The sequence below is a fragment of the Aptenodytes patagonicus genome, chromosome Z, assembly GCF_965638725.1.
Source record: "Aptenodytes patagonicus chromosome Z, bAptPat1.pri.cur, whole genome shotgun sequence".
Taxonomy (NCBI): domain Eukaryota; kingdom Metazoa; phylum Chordata; class Aves; order Sphenisciformes; family Spheniscidae; genus Aptenodytes; species Aptenodytes patagonicus.
The window spans coordinates 65,784,378-65,801,902 of record NC_134982.1 but is presented as its reverse complement, the minus strand read 5'-3'; the positions used below and the strand labels follow the sequence as shown (position 1 = coordinate 65,801,902).

Genomic DNA, 17,525 nt, shown 5'->3' with positions numbered 1-17,525 from the left:
ACTAAGACAACTAATTACAAATAATTTTACAGAATACTTTGTCAACGTGAGTTGCCAAAGCAGTCCCTTGTGTATTTATTAGGACAGAAGACTTTTCCACGCATAAACCCTGTTTTTCCCCCAATATTCAACTACCCTATTATTTTCTGTGTATTGGAAACTACAGATACACTATTATCTTCTAGATACCAGAAAACGTTTATTTTGCCATTACTTCATTATTAAACACAACACACATACAGGTGTAAGTAAGAAGGAAAGACAAAGAGCAATGCAACAAACAAATGTAAGAAACCGTAAGATTGAAACAATTTTGCTACAGTTGAGTCAAAGAAAAAAGAAAGTCTAGTGAGTCAAATTCCTGAGAGAACTCCTGTCCATCACAGTTTAAAGCTTAATGAGCATAATCTCTGTACAGAGTAAATCCTTACATTTTACCTACAGCAACACTGCCCAATGGAAATACTTCACATATTTCAAATGACAGATATTATGAAAGAAATGCCTGTACCACTATAACAAACTGAAAACTCCATATTAAACACTTGCCAAGAATTTGCTTTTTTATTTTAAATAATTTCAGGTTTGTACCTGACAGCCAAAAATTCTCTTTGGAGGGGTCTAACTCTACAGTGGATTTCAAACCTTATTATGAAAAATATTGCAAAATATCTAACAGAAATCTCATGAAATTTGAAGGTACCATCCCTTGCAGGTAAATTACTTCAACTTTTTCTAGTAGCATTTACAAGACTTAGTAATTTGCCAAACCTCAAAAATGTGCGCCAAAATTTTCTCTGCCCACTGATTTCCAAAAGCTTTTTTTACGGTGCAGTATTATATTTGGTCTTATTTTAAAAGATATATTGTACTGGGATTCCACAGTGATTGGCATCACCACAGGGGCCAACTATATCAGTAGACAAGCTATGGTATTTATTATTGTTGTTACTAAATCTTTATAAACATAAGGAGCACATTCAATTTGGGTATCACTATATCAGGCACAGTATAAAAATACAATAAGTGCCTCACGTTTATATTTTTCAGTTACATGGACTCTGCAGTTTGACTGCTACTACCTTCCTCCTTGCCACCAGGCAATTTCAGAACTAGATCTAGCTGTTTTCCATAGGAGATGGCCATCCTTTGGAAATGATTAACACACACTATAAAGTATTAATAAATGTGTAGTGAATGCCTCCTTTACCACCAGCACCCTGGTAACTCTGTCCTAAAACATGTAACTATACAACCAGCCATCCAGACGCTTTACGGATAAGACACACCACAACAAAATTTTGATATATTAGAATATCCACATACTCAGCAGCCAAATAATCTGGTGAAAGGAGTGAAGAACTAAGACAAAAACTTATTTAATTCTGCAGTTGCATCTCAATGCTGTTTGAGTCCTTGAGCTTAAGTGAGTCCAAAATACAGTGTGGTTTTTTTTTACCACAGTAAGAGACAAACACTCTGGTGACAGGATCTGTCTGACGAAATGGGGCAAAACTATCTGTTGAGAGGCTGGCCAACCAGGTAGGGAGAGCTTTAAACTAGAAACAACAGGGCACAGAGCAATTCCGCAGCAAACAAGGAAGGAAGCTGGGGACAGGGCAGGCAAGGCAAGGGCCCTGGCTGATGGGAACGCAAGGGCAATCCACACAACTGAGATGAACTGCAATCCCCTTGAGCATAGGCATGTAAGGAAGGAGGTGCAGCAGAACAGCCTTGTGGGGAAAGCTCTCAAGCCTGTGCTGGGGAATCGGCACACTTGGGTCCCTCTCTGGCATGCCTCTACACTAATGCACACTGCATGAGGAACAAACGGGGAGTTAAAGTGAGTGCAGTCATGGGGCTATGACCTCATTAGGATCATGGAGACGTGGTGGAATAGCTCATATGACTGGAAGGCTGCAATTGAGGAATACAGACATTTTGGGAAGGACAGGCTGGGATGCCTCAGGGGAGACCTTATGGCTCTCTATCTGAAAGGAGGTTGTAGCAAGGTGGGTGTCAGTCTCTTCTCCCAAGTAGCAAGCGATAGGACGAGAGGAAATGGCCTCAAGTTGCACCAGGGGTGGTTTAGATTGGACACGAGGAAAAATTTCTTCACCGAAAGGGTTGTCAAGCACTGGAACAGGCTGCCCAGGAAGTGCTTGAGTTACCATCCCTGAAGGTATTTAAAAGACGTGTAGATGTGGTGCTTAGGGACATGGTTTAGTGCGACTCGGCAGTGTTAGGTTAACAGTTGGAGTCGATGATCTTAAAGATCTTTTCCAACCTAAATGATTCTATGATTCTAAAGCGAGGCGGGGGAGTCGTCCTTTATGCAAGAGAGCAGCTAGAGTGCACAGAGCTCTGCCTGGGGATGAGTCAGGAGTCAGTCAAGAGCTTATGAGTGAAGATTAGCAGGCAGACCAACATGGGTGCTGTTGTAGGCGACACCTGCTAAAGACTTCCTGATCAGGAAAAAGAAACAGATGAGACCTTTTCCAAACAGCTGGAGGAAGCCTCGTGTATACAGGCCCTGGCCCTCATGAGGAACTTTAACCACGCTGGTATCTGCTGAAGGGGCAACAGCAGGATGAAACATTCTAGGAGATTTCTTGAGTGCTCTGATGACAATTTCCTGACACAAGTGATCGAAGAGCCAACAAGGAGAGGTACTGTGCCGGACCTGATACTTACAAAAAAGGAAGAACTGGTCAAAGACATGAAAGTTAGAAGCAGCCTTGGCTGCAGTGACCATGAGATGGTAGGGTTCAGGATCCTAAGAGGAGGGAGAAGGGCAAAAACCAGGACCACAGACCTGCATTGCAGGAGAGCAGATTTCAACCTCTTGAGGTATCTGCTTGGAAGAATCCCATGGGATACAGCCCTGCAGAGAAGGGGGGTCCATGACAGCTAGCTGATACTCAAAGATCACATCCTCCAAGTTCAATAAAGGTCCATCCCAACGAGTAGGAAAAAAAGCAAGGGCAGCAGGAGGCTTGTATGGATGAGCAAGAAGCTCCTAACTGAACTTGGGCATTAAAAGGAAGTGTGCAAGAGGCAGAAGTGGAGTCAGATGACCCAGGAGTAAAGAGTTGCTGTCCTCCTGCAGGGATGTGAAGGGCAACAAGAAAGGACTCTCCAAGTACGTAAACAGCAAAAGGAAGACAGGGAAAATGTTGGCCTTCTGCTGAATGGAGAAGGGGACCTGGTGACATAGGACACAGAAAAGGCCAAGGTACTAAATGCCTTCTTTGCCACAGTCTTCACCAGCAAAACCACCCTTTGGGAATCCAGGTCCCTGAGACCAAAGTCTGGAGCAAGGAAGACTTACCCTTGGTGGAGAGGACCAGGTTAGGGAGAGCTTAAACAAACTGGACATACTTAAGTCCTAATGGCCTCACGGGTTGCACCCATGAGTGCTGAGGGATGATGTCATTGTGAGGCCACTCTTGCGAGGTCATGGCAGTAGGGAGAGGTTCCTTAAGACTGGAGGAGAGCAAGTGTCACTATCTTCAAGAATAGCAAGAAGGAAGATCAAGAGAACTACAGGCTAGTCAGCCTCACCTCAGTGCCTGCTGATTGAAGGTGATGGAGGAAATCCTCCTGGAGAGCATTCCTGAACACATGAAAGACAAGAAGGTGACTGAGAGAAGTCAGCAGGGTTTTACAAAGGGGAAGTCAGGCTTGACCCTTCTGCAATGAGGTGACTAGCTTGGTGGGTGTGGGAAGAGCAGCTGATATTATTTACATAAACTTTAGTAAGCCTTCAGACACTGTCTCCCATAACATCATCACAGACAAGCTGACAATGTATGGGTTAGGTAAGTGGACAGTGATGTGAACTGAAAACTGGCGGAACAGCTGGGCACCAGAGGGTTGTGATCAGTGGCACAAAGTACAGTGGGAGGCAAGTCACTAGTGATATACCCCAGGGGTCAATACTGGGACCAGTACTGTTCAACATCTTCATTAATGATTTGGATGATGGGGCAGAGTGCACCCTCACCAAGTTTGCAGATGACACAAAACTGGGAGGAGGGGCTGGTACACCAGAGGGTCATGCTGCCATCCAGAAGGACCTGGACAGGTTGGAGAAATGGGCTGACAGGAACCTCATGCAGTTCAGCAAGGGGAAGTGCAAAGTCCTGCACCTGGGGACAAACAACCCCAGGCACCAGTACAGGCTGGGGGCTGCCCAGCCAGAAAGCAGCTTGGCAGAACAGGACCTGGAGGTCCTGATGGACAAGTTGAACGTGCTAGCAATGGACTCTTTTGGCAAAAAGTCCAACAGTATCCTGGGCTGCATTAAGTGTGTTGCCAGCAGGTTGAGGGAGGTGATCCTTCCTCTCTACACAGCTGGTGAGGCTGCATCTGGAGTACTGTGTCCCATTCAGGCCTCCCCAGTACAATAAGGATATGGACTTACTGGAGCAAGACCTGTGCAGGGCCACAATGGTGCTTAAGGGACTGGAGCATCTCTCATATGCAGAGAGGCTGAGAGAGCTGGGACTGTTCAGCCTGGAGAAGAGAAGGCTCGGGGTATCTCATCAATGTGTATAAACACCTGGATTGGCTAATATATCAAAACACCAGGCAACTTTAGTTATACACACTACTGTCTGCTTCACTTATAAAACCAGATTTCCCCCCAAATCCTGGAATTATGAAACCATTATTTTCAAAATGGAAAAATATATATCCCTTAGTAATCCAAATGCAGCTCTGAGCTTTCACATTAGTTATTTTGGGTGGAGACAAACCATAAAATATTCAGGTCCAACATACAATTTATATTTAATTTACCAGTACAAGAAATGGAGTTGACCTTGTAAGTGAACTTCCACTATGAGAGCAGGTTTTGCTAATGGCAATTACTACTATGGACTTTGTAATTTACAGGAAACATGATTTTGTATTTCTTAATATAGAACCCAATACTTAAACACTAAAAACATGCCAGGCTTCTATATTGAAGTCTGACAGCAGCTGTATTCACCCTTTTTTTAACCTTATCTCCCTCAAAATATAAGCAAACCATGAAGGTGCTTATCAGAGATTCCTATTTAGAAAGGTATGTACAACTGATTGTTGTAATTATTTGCTAAAACCAAGATTCAGCCTTTATAATACACTGCATTTTGGCATTTTTACTGAAATTTCAAGTTAAACTTTTAACTGATATATCATTAACGATTAAAGTTCAATAGTAGCATGAAGACTAATCCAAGTATTCTACCCTCAGTTCACTATTAAGAGAGCAAGTAACAGCCTACGTATATTGACTAGTCGATTAACTGTGACATCCCTAGCTGATGGAAATAATCCTGCCTACTACTTTATTAAAGTAATCTGGTGTTTTTTAGAAAAAGATACACACCATAATCAAAAGAAGGCAAGTAATTGCTCACTAACCTCTGCTTCAGCTGCTTGTGATTGCAGGAGCTGTCGTATACGAAGAATGTCCTTCTCTATTTGTTGAATTCTCGCCACCCTTGCCTGAAATGAATGCATTTTCATGTTTGATTTTGTTCAAAAACTCTTTTACTTACTGTATAGAATGACAATATGAAGAGTTCTTTGGAAATACAGCTGACTACAAAACAAAACTACTTCATTCATGTGGTAATACAAGTGTTGTTCATAATAAAACACAGGCATGATTGCAAACATTCAAAACATAGTGAGTAGTTGGGTTTTTAATAAAACTGATACTCATTTGTATATAATAGGTTGTCACACAGTACACATTCAGGTACAGAAAAATGCTCCGGTTAACTTGCACAATTTTCTTGTTTCTGAAACTGACTGTGCAGATCTTTAGCAAATTATTTGACTTTCATCTCAAATGTTAGAATTCTATTTGCCTTACAGAGATTTGAGAGAGATTTGTATTTGCAGAGTGTCTTGAAGGTATGAAATCCTGAATGACTTCTATTATATTCAGTTACTATAATGACTTGGGAGTTTTGCTTATGCACAGCCTCTGAATATTTCCTGCTCCTACAAATCTCAAAGAATTTAACAGGCTAAGTACGAGAAAACTACATACTGCTTCCTTGGTTTATCTGGGATTTTAGTTACATCTCTGAATCAGAGTCTTTTACAGCCATATTGCTATTCATTTCCCACTGCAATGATTCTGTGGTTAGTAAAGGGAAAGTTAAAAAAACCCAAATGTTACAGGATACATATAAATATATATATTTGTCTAATGGCAAACATGCAGAAACAGAGGCACACAACCTAACAAGCACCAGGAATGGTTTTAACTTTAGAACCTATAAAAGAAACATAGAATCATAGAATAGTTTGGGTTGGAAGGGACCTCTAAAGGTCATCTAGTCCAACCCCCCTGCCGTGGGCAGGGACATCTTCAACTAGATCAGCTTGCTCAGAGCCCCGTCCAACCTGACCTTGAACATTTCCAGGGATGGGGCATCCACCACCTCTCTGGGCAACCTGTGCCAGTGTTTCACCACCCTCAGTGTAAAAAATTTCTTCCTTATCTCTAGTCTCAATCTAACCCCCTTTAGTTTAAAGCCATTCCCCCTTGTCCTGTCGCAACAGGCCCTGCTAAAAAGTCTGCCACCATCTTTCTTATAAGCCCCCTTTAAGTACTGATAGGAACATAACTTTTTATTCCTATTTGTTCATAGTATATTCCCATTCATTGTTATATTTACTCATCACCTTTATTAACATAAAATTGTTGGATAAAGTAACTTAACATTTAAAGTTACAAATTATTTGGATTTCACTGCTACGGTAAGACTTCTAACAAAAAAAAATTCCTCCATATTCACAGTGATAGAAAAATAGTCACTTTCTAGAAAGTAAAAATAAGGAATATTATTTTGTTTTAAAAAGGTTGATTTTTTGAGTTTTTTCAAAATAAAATATACATAATAGACAAAATTATTAATGGGTTGGTCTATATTTACAAACAAGACCACTGTATGAATCTAACAGTGCTGAAATGTGTGCAAGACTCCAGGATCCAAATTTTCTTGTATCTTTAGTGGTCTGCTGTTTTAGCAAACTTTTAAGGATCTTGGGATAAATTCTTATAAGAATGAGCATTTCTTGTGAGATTTTAAGTAACTCTAAACCTAAAAAAAAAAAAAAAAAAAAAAAAAGAGATCCTTCTTGTTGTGGCATGAAGGAAAAATAAATTCTATGTGAACATGATTTCAGTCTTGGAATTGGAATTTTTATATTTTACACAAATTAAAGTTTGCTTCTACTTATTACTAAGTATATAGGCTACAACTTTTGAATAGTCAAAATAAAACATGGATAAGTATGCTTTTTTGTTTTTTTTAAAGTAAGAACTACCACGTGAAGTTATAAACTTCAGGGTATAGTACAAGTTAGTGTGAATAATTAAACAAACTAAAATAAATTGTTCAGTCTTCCAATGCATCTTTCTGAATAACATGTTGGGCATGTGCTAATATACAATCTTAATAAAAGATAACATGAACAGTGAGTTGCTGTGAGCTAACTTGCTTCAGAAAAAGGAGGTTAAAGGAAACAAAGCCCAATCATGACATGAAAGAGGGAGAAGAACATTATTTCAAGGTCCACGAGAAAGTGTGGCTAGTGTATCAATTACTTGGGCCACAGCAGGTTATCGGTTCTCTCACAGAGTAAATCTTTGGGACTCTTAATACAGAAATATCTGCAATGCCAGCCTTTATATAGCTGAACCGTTCTCTCCCTTCAATTTTCATTTTGCATTGTATTGTGTCATAATCAGTTAGGGTGGAAGGAAAATACAGAGCAGAAAGAAAGTTGAAAAACCAGCAAGTATTGTATACTTGCCAAATATGAATCGTTCAGTTTGCACATTTAAACATCACAGTAAAATAATCCAGAATTTGCTTTTATGAATTTGTACACCAATTAACTTCTACACAGTTTTGGCACCTGTCCTTGGTAAAATGAAACCAAGGGGAATTACCAGTCAAATTCAAGCACATGAAGAAGTAGTTACTTCCTATTTTATAATCTTTATATAATCACAATAGACACTGTAATTTCTGTAAGTATGTAAATGTTATACATAGAGAGAATAAAACAGTTGTGACAAACCCATGGGCAAACACTAATTCAGAAAACCATAAAGTATTTCAACATCTTCTTGGTAGCATTTTTTCCCCACACAAAATTAAAAAAGAACAAGCAGGGAAGAAGCTACTTTAGGGACAACTTATTTACTTTCATAGTGATATAACTACAGTGAAATTGTTTCTCTGAAAAAATTCATTTATTCTCTGCCTGAGTGCATTTAGAATTTTGCCAGCAGCCTGCCCTACCCATTTAACTTACTTCACCTTACTCTAGCTTAAGCTTGTTAGCAGCAAGAGAACTTTCCCAGAAGTTCTAGCGTCAATGCCCTAACGCTTTCTTCTGCAACAGGGCTAACCAGGCATCTGCAGTCAATCCTGAGTCTGCTCTGCCTTCACTCAGGACTGGCTGACGCAAGTTGCACAGCTGAATTTGTGCAGGGCATCACCACTGCTGATAAATGTCCGTAACACATACGGCTTCCAGATCAGAGCCAGTTGTTATCCAGGCAGATCAAACTTGGGTCTGTCCGAGTACCTCTGTATAGACAAATCCCTACACAGCCTTTATGTACATACCTGACAATTGCAGGATATCTGTTTTGCTAAATACTTACAACCATATGAATTTTCTGAAAAGTCCTACTAAATTACTCACTTCAAAATTTAAAGCAGCTTTTCTAATTATGAAACATTTCTAATTAATTTTGTTTGTAATTAAACCGTTCTATTGAAAGGAATTATTTTTGTAACATTCACCATAAAAAAACCCAGATTATCTTACCAAGCTGGTTATTTAACATCTCTGGAAATAAATGGTAATAAATAATTCAAACTGTCGCTCTACTACTGTGGGGGAATAGTTTTTATAATGAGCACGCAACCAATTATTCTATTTACAGGTTCCACACAATTACATTCTGAGTTATACTTCCAAACGTGTGTAACATGATTTGCATACAGAATTGTACGTCCTCATCATGAATGCAAAACAACGCTTGGTGAGAGCAAACAACTTCCAGATATGTATGTGAATTACACTTTACTTGAATACCTTGTTTACAAAGATTGATACATGGTTTCTGGTTAAGGAAATTTAACAACAGTAGCTGGATTTTATTCTAAACTTAAAAGCATGAAAAAACCCAGCATGACAGATGCAAAATAAAGCAGTTGCAATAGTGTTAGTTTGAAGCTAAAATGGTAATAAATTATAAGCAAATAATCATAAAAAATATTTTCTTTTGAAGAAACTGTCTACTTCTGCCTACTCACAAGTCATCTTTTAAACAGGCAGAGGAGGGTACTTCTTGCTGAGTAGTTATTTCCTATGTTCTAATTCCTACTTTTGTATTTGAAAGGCTAACTAAATCCTCTAAGGTATCACTGTGTTTACACACAGTTTAAAGATACAACTACCAATAGTTTAATAAAAATGCAGGAAAACTTTTTCCATTCCTTCTCATAAGGAAAGACAAACAATACCTGTGCTCGCTTCTCCATGTCCTGACAAGTACCTAGTTGTTCTTCCATTGCAGCTCTGATCTGCCTTGCCTCATACTCCAGCTGCCTTCTGGTCATATCTGTTTGCAAGGAGAACTGAAATTGAAGTACAGAGAAGGCATTTTAGTAAATAGTGTTTATGTAAACTATGTATTTCTCTGAACCAAAGCAGAACAATTACTTTTCCACATTAAACTTCATAAACAAACAAAACATAATAATAGATCCTTAAAATATGACTGCATTATTAAAAACAAGAACACATAATGTTGTTCAACTAACAGCCTACCTGCAAGTTTTGTCAAATGACTAAATGTAATATATAAACATTGAGACAGTACAATTCATTACAAGCCTGGAACATCTGGCTATTAACATATGTCAGCATACCAACAAAATTGTTATGCGTGCCATCTGAATCAGTATTTTCAAAAATATTCAGAGGTATCAGACTACTGCACATAGTGATGGTATTCATATTACTGCTATCTACCCTATTTTTATCTATCCTGTGAAAAAAGCACAAGTGTTCAATTCATGAACAACGACACAGCTTAAGGGAAGGCATTGCAACTGATAGATTTTTCAAGGCAGGAGCAAAGCACTTCACTGGTTTTGGACAATTACTCAGTTTGCAAACAAATGAGTCTCCAAGAGCAGTCCCCCCAGAAGACTTTACCAAGGTCAATTCAGAGAGTCAAAAAGAGACAATCATCTACAAATATGTAAAATGCTACTAAAAAGAATGGGATCTGTCATTCTATCGTGGCTGGAGTAAGTAGTAATGGATATAAATTACCACTAAAGAGATTTAGTGTATATGTTAAAGTAAGACATTCTAATCATAAGAAGAGCTAAGTTAATTGATTACCTATGAAACTGGGGAGACAATCTTAAGAGCTACAACAGAGTGACACAGATACAGCTGACAGTGCCTTTGGGAATGGGTTGCACTTCCTTGAGATCCTTTTCAGACCTCCTCCCCTTGCTTCTGGTGTTCTGATAAGCTCAGCCATGACTCAGTGTTAGATTTGTTGAACTCCAGCTGCTTCACCCCAGCCACGGAAGTGTTTCCATTGTCTATTTCCATTTCCAGGAGGCTGACTGATTCTTGATCAGGTATGACTCTGTAAAGATGGGCAACCAGGTCTACCCAACACTGTATGTGTGAAGGAATGGACTGCAAATATATCCAAGCTGCTGGGGTCTGACAACAGGAAAATTTGTATTATCTGGGATATCAGACATCTTCATTATCCCAGATAATGGTGACTTGACTATAAATAGTTTGGAGATGCCAAGATAAAAGCTTGGAGCAACAATACCTGCATAAGCTACAGCACCACTTTACTTGCTGTTAGGAATTAAGAGCTCCTCTGTAAATCCTCTTAGGCTAATATTGCTCTCAAAACTAAAAGAATCCATTAAATAATAGAACGGATAAAGAAAAGACCTTTTGGGGGATAGAGTTAAAGAAGCAGCATACTGACACGTAACTTACTTGTCATAACGACTTTTCAGTGCTCCTCTCTATCACTGACATTTATACTGATAGGTATGAACTTTAATGTATAAAATTATATATGAAAAAATGCATTGTTTAGGCTAAGTTAGCTTAAGTTAGCTAAGTTAGCATTACAAGTTAATGTAAAAATGTTTTAAATTAAAACAATAGTAGAGAATGTCACCAAATTCATAAAATATAAACAGCATCTAAACAGAGATCATAGCACCAGATACATGACCAAGCATACTGAAGGAACTTACATTTTCAGTGAGGGGGAGACTATCAATCCTTTTAGTCAGGTTCTGAAGCTGGGCATAATACCAGTCCTTTTCTTTCTCTTCCTTCTCAAGCTCCGCAAGCAAAAGAGATCTAGTAAAAACAGAAGTGGGAAATATCTCTCTATTAAGACCTCATTATCATATGTAGGTACAGAAATAGGCATTGATACCCGTAAAAAAAGGTTAAATGAGAAACAAGGTTTGAAGAGGGCACTAAGAGGGCACATTGGAGAATGTGGGTGCAGTTCCTGGCCAAGCAACATGTCTGCTCCTCTGTGCTAAGGCAAGTCACTAGCTTCTTGTGTATCAGGTCCACCCCTATAAAAGAGGAAAAAACCTACATTTCTCTACAAAACCACTTTGAAATCTAAAGCTAAGAGGCATTTTGGGAAAGCAAAAACCAGTTATTAGTCGTGTGCTAACTTGTATCCTGCTTCTTTTAGACAATATGCTTTGTACAATGCATCAAACTACATTTAAGAAAAGGCCTGGATGTTACAGGAACATATACATCCCTGAATCACATAACTGAATTAAATTATCTCATCCACCTTTGCAGTGTCTCCATACTAACTTTGTCACCCATACCAAAACTATGGGTGAAGCACACAAAATCAAGTTAAGCAAGTATTAAAAATACTTTAGAACAGTATTTTCTGTCAAATGTTAAAGACAAGATACATTTGCAGCTGTTTAAAATATTTTAAATGAATATCACAAGCATACTGCATACCTGAGCAGTACATGAGAAAGATAAGATTAATGTAGGCAGACTACTAAGAAAAAATATCTATTAGAGGTTTTACATACTATTTTATCAATCCTTTATGAACTACATTTATATAGTTGCAAATTTTATCAATATAGTTATATAGCACTTATATATTATGGTTTAACCCGGCAGGCAGCTACACACCACACAGCCATTCGCTCATTCCCTGCCCCCAGTGGGATGGGGGAGAGAATCGGTAAAAAAAAGTAAAATTAATGGGTTGAGATAAAGACAGTTTAATAGGACGGAAAAGGAAAGGAAAATAACAACAAGAGCAATAATAATAACAACAACAACAACAATAATAATGATAAAAGAATATACAAAACAAGTGATGCACAATGCAATTGCTCACCACCCACTGACCGATGCCCAGCCACTTCCCGAGCAGCGGTCTCACCCCCCGGCTAACTCCCCCAGTTTATGTACTGAGCATGACATCACATGGTATGGAATAGCCCTTTGGCCAGTTGGGGTCAGCTGTCCTGGCTGTGCCCCCTCCCAGCTCCTCACTGGCAGGGCATGGGAAGCTGAAAAGTCCTTGACTAGTGTAAGCACTACTCAGCAGCAACTAAAACATCAGTGTGCTATCAACATTATTGTCATCCTAAATCAAAAACACAGCACTGTACCAGCTACTAGGAAGAAAATTAACTCTATCCCAGCCGAAACCACGACAGTATCCTCCCCGTATTCTATACCATCTACGTCATGCCCAGGTCCCACACTTTCCAACACATCCCAATTAATCACCACCACTTTTCCTGCCTTTTGATATCTATACACACAGATACCATTCCCTTAGTCTATGGGCCATCCCTCTAAAATGTCCGTTGAGTTCAGTTAGCCCATGACTTCAGGCTCCATCTGTCATAACAGTCCTTCAGGGCAGGAGAGATGGTGCGTGGTGTTGGATTTTTTGCATGCTGAAACCAGTTTTGGTCCCACCACCGCTGCACTTGCCTGATTCTATCATTGCTGCGCTTTGCTCCGTTTCATCAAAGTTCATTCTTCGTTCATCTGGGTGATTCTTACTGTGATACCGTTGATATGGCATATAGCCACCGTAGAATTGATGATATAGAGTATTAGATAGCAATTAACATCGTACAATTTAATTCATTGGCTATTCTCACCCAAAATCAAATCCCCTTGAGGTACACATCAGACTTCCCCATCCTTCTGCATCACCCACCAAGTGCACCCAGGTCCTTGGGTGAGCAAAAGCAATCCCACGGATGGGTTTGCCTTTGCCTGAGGCAGGAATAACCCAGACTGTCTTCCCCAGCATATTTTTTATGTGCACTACAGGGACTTTATCCCCTTCTACAGTACATGAAAGTTTTGACTGGGCAGGGCCAGCTCAGCTGGCAGATCCCCTCGTGTTGACTAACCAGGTGGCTTTTGCTAAACATGTATCCCAATGTTTGAACGTCCCACCACCCATTGCTCGCAGGGTAGTCTTTAACAGTCCATGGTATCGTTCGATTTTCCCGGAGGCTGGTGCATGACAGGGGACGTGATACACCCACTCTTCAGCACGCGTCACCTCCTCCTCTGGTGATATCCTGAAACCTTTGCCTTCTGGCCAGTCCATGATCGCTTCCAAGACTCCTGGGTGACTGGGGTTTCCTATTCGAGCCCGTGGTGTGATCAGTGCGACCCACTTACTCCACGTAGCATCAGTTGCACGATGTGTACAGGGGACCCTCCCTTTGAACATCCAGCCCGGCACCGGCAGTCGGGGTGCCAGGAGGAGCTGTGCTTCAGTACCAACTGCTTCTGAAGCAGCTCAAACCCCTTCATACGCTGCCAATGTCTCTTTTTCAGTTAGAATACAGTGGGCCTCGGATCCTCTGTATCCCCGACTCCAAAACCCTAGGGGTCGACCTCGAGTCTCCCCTGGTGCTTTCTGCCAGAGGCTCCAGGTAGGGCCATTCTCCCCGGCTGCGGTGTAGAGCACATTTTTTACATCTTGCCCTGCCCGGACTGGCCCCAGGGCTACTGCATGAACTATCTCCCGTTTAATTTGTTCAAAGGCTTGTCGTTGCTCAGGGCCCCATTGGAAATCGTTCTTCTTCCGGGTCACTTGGTAGAGAGGGCTTACAACCAGACTCTAATTTGGAATATGCATTCTCCAAAACCCCACAATGCCTAGAAAGCTTGTATTTTGTTTTTGCTAGTTGGTGGAGACATGGCAGTTGTTTCCATGGCAGATTCCACTGGAATCTGATGACAACCATCTTGCCATTTTATACCTAAAAATTGGATCTCCCATGCAGGTCCCTTGACCTTACTTTGTTTTATGGCAAAACCAGCCTTCAGAAGGATTTGGACTATTTTCTTCCCTTTCTCAAAAACAACTTCTGCTGTGTTGCCCCACACGATGATGTCATCAATGTATGACATGTGTGTCCAGAGCTCCACCCTGTTCCAGTGCAGCCTGGATCAGTCCATGGCAAATGGTGGGGCTGTGTTTCCACCCCTGGGGCAGTCGGTTCCAGGTGTACTGGATGCCCCTCCAAGTGAAAGCAAACTGTGGCCTGCACTCTGCTGCCAAAGGGACTGAGAAAAACGCATTAGTGATATCAGTTGTGGCATACCACTTGGCTGCCTTTCGCTCCAGTTCGTATTGAAGTTCCAGCATGTCCGGCACAGCGGCATTCAGCAGTGGTGTGACTTTGTTCAGGCCATGATAGTCTAGTGTTAGTCTCCACTCTCCATTAGACTTTTGCACTGGCCATATGGGACTGTTAAAGGGTGAGCGAGTCTTGCTGATCACTCCTTGGCTCTCCAGTTGATGAATCAGCTTATGGATGGGAATCAGGGAGTCTTGGCTGGTGCGATATTGCCGCTGGTGCACCGTTGTGGTGGCAATCAGCACCTGTTGTTCTTCAACCTTCAGCAACCCCACAATAGAAGGGTCCTTTGAGAGATGGATCAAGGTGGGCAGCTGTTTAATTTCCTCCATCTCGAAGGCAGCTATACCAAAAGCCCACCAGTACCCTTCTGGGTCCTTGAAATACCCTCTCCTGAGGTAGTCTATGCCAGGGACGCACAGAGCCTCTGGGCCAGTCACAATGGGGTGCTTCTGCCACTCATTCCCAGTTAGAGTTACTTCGGCCTCCAATACAGTTAGCTGTTGGGATCCCCCTGTCACTCCAGAAATACAGATGGGTTCTGCCCCTTTACAGCTTGATAGCATTAGGCTACCCTGTGCAACAATGTCCACTAGAGCCTTATACTCCTGTGGGTCCAATGTGCCAGGCCATCGAATCTACAGTCCAGTAAATCCGGTTGTCCCTTTCCTCCACCTGGCTGGAGGCAGGGCCCCTCTACTCCCGGTCATAGTATTCGTTACTCAGTTCTTGTAAATACAAATCAAAAGTCCCTTCATTAAGATCAGAAGTAAGATCATCCCTTCTACTCTGTCTGGGAAACTGCCCACTGGAAACTGGAGCAGCAATTTTTCTGGGAGAACTCCCTTTTGCGATTGTTTTTCCTTGCAACTCACGTACACGTGCCCCTAGGGCTGAGGTAGGTTTCCCATCCCACTTCCTCATGTCCTCTCCGTGGTCATGCAGGTAAAACCATAGGGTGCGCCGTGGTGTGCACCCATTATATCCTCTCTCTTGAGCAAAAGAACGCTGACTCCCAATAGCCAAGATACTGGTCCGTACAGGTGGGGAGTAGGACATATCCTCTTTGAGTTGCTGGACCTTCCAGGACAGTTTATCCACAGCCGAGATGCAGGCCCATAGGGAGGAAGAGAGACTTTCTTCGTATTGTCGGAGTTGACCAGCCAATTCATCCACCGTTTGTCCCTCACCGTCTTTCCAAGTCGTTACTGCCAATGAGCTGGCATATGATGATGGTGCGCTCCGTACAAACTTCTGCCACGTGGGTCATGTGCATTTGACTTCATCTGGATCTTTGGATAACTGCTCGTTGTTCAGGTCATCATAAATCACCTCCAGCACAGCTAATTCCCTCAGGTACTGGATACCCCTCTCCATGGTGGTCCACTTGCCTGGGTGACATATACCATCTTCCTTGAAGGGATACTTTTCCTTCACACTTGACAGGAGTCGCCTCCAGAGGCTGAGGACTTGTGCCTCTTTTCCAACTGCTTTGTCAATGCCCCCTTTCCTGGAAAGGGATCCCAGTTGTTTGGCCTCCCTGCCCTCTAATTCCAGGCTACTGGCCCCGTTATCCCAGCATCGGAGCAGCCAGGTGACAACATGCTCACCTGGACGATGACTGAAATCTTTTCGCATATCTTGCAGCTCACTCAGGGATAGGGATCGGGTGGTTACCGCCTCATTTATGGGTTCTGCCTCTTCTTGCTCCTGTTCTCGTGATGGCACTGGTTCATCTTCATCCCTTACTAAACAAGTTGATTTTCTTGTGTACAGGGGCGACTGATACCGGCACGGGTTGGTTCTCTGGTTCAGGCGCAGTGCCTGTCGCTGGGGTTGGAGTAGCTGCAGTGCCTGTTGCCGGGGTTGGAGTAGTGGTGGTGCCTGTCGCTGGGATTTGAGTAGCCACAGTGCCTGTCGCGGGGGTTGGACTAGCTGCAGTGCCTGTCACCGGGGTTTGAGTAGCCACAGTGCCTGTTGCTAGGATTGATCTTTGGATGGTATTTGTAAATAATTGTTTAACCTTACACAAGATCACGACCTGAACCACATTCAGGAGACACAGCAATAGGACCATGCTGGTTTGAACATCCCAAGGATATTCAAAATTCTCAAGAGCTGTTGTAACTAGCCTGTGAAGGAGAAAGGGAAGGTGAAGGAGCATCTCCCCCATAGATTGGTTCCCCAAGGAGAAAAGGTAGAAGGTGTACTTATTAATAGTTTCAGAAAAATTACTCCCGAGGTACGGAGATGATGGCAATGCTGCGTAGAAATACAGAAGTATAAATACAAAAATTACTCTCACAACCAAAAATTTTATCACATCATAAACCAGAAGTGTTACACAGTGCAGCAAAATGATACCCTTGATCCGGTCCCAGAGGTGACAGACAGCACAACAGGGAACATAAACTGCAAGTAAGGTGTGACGTAAGACAACTCTGAGAGCAAGCACGGCAACTTTGAGAGCAAATCAATCAACATTGTGACCAGCGACTGTTAAACCAATATGATGAATGCTTATAACAAATTTGCCTTGACATGCTCTGGTCAGATCTGTCGTTATCTCGACCCTTTGTGCCCCACATTGGGTGGCAAAAGGACTGTTGTGGTTTAACCTGGCAGGCAGCTGAACACCACACAGCCGTTCGCTCACTCCCCCCTGCACTGGGATGGGGGAGAGACTCGGGAGGGGGAAAAAAAAAAAAGTAAAATACATGGGTTGAGATAAAGACAGTTTAATAGGACGGAAAAGGA

The 17,525-nt window shown here is 41.8% G+C and overlaps 1 protein-coding gene across 3 annotated transcripts in view; it reads right to left on the bottom strand.

Moving 5' to 3' along the window:
- APC (APC regulator of Wnt signaling pathway) overlaps nucleotides 1–17,525 on the bottom strand; it is a 104,438-nt gene that overhangs the window by 30,731 nt on the left and 56,182 nt on the right. For all 3 annotated transcript variants that reach the window (XM_076362494.1, XM_076362493.1, XM_076362495.1), the window contains exons 5-7: nucleotides 11,340–11,448; nucleotides 9,555–9,668; nucleotides 5,413–5,496 (exon numbers count right to left, since the gene is read on the bottom strand). In XM_076362494.1, the coding sequence (XP_076218609.1) occupies nucleotides 5,413–5,496; nucleotides 9,555–9,668; nucleotides 11,340–11,448 (307 nt within the window). The remainder of the gene's footprint in view (nucleotides 1–5,412; nucleotides 5,497–9,554; nucleotides 9,669–11,339; nucleotides 11,449–17,525) is intronic.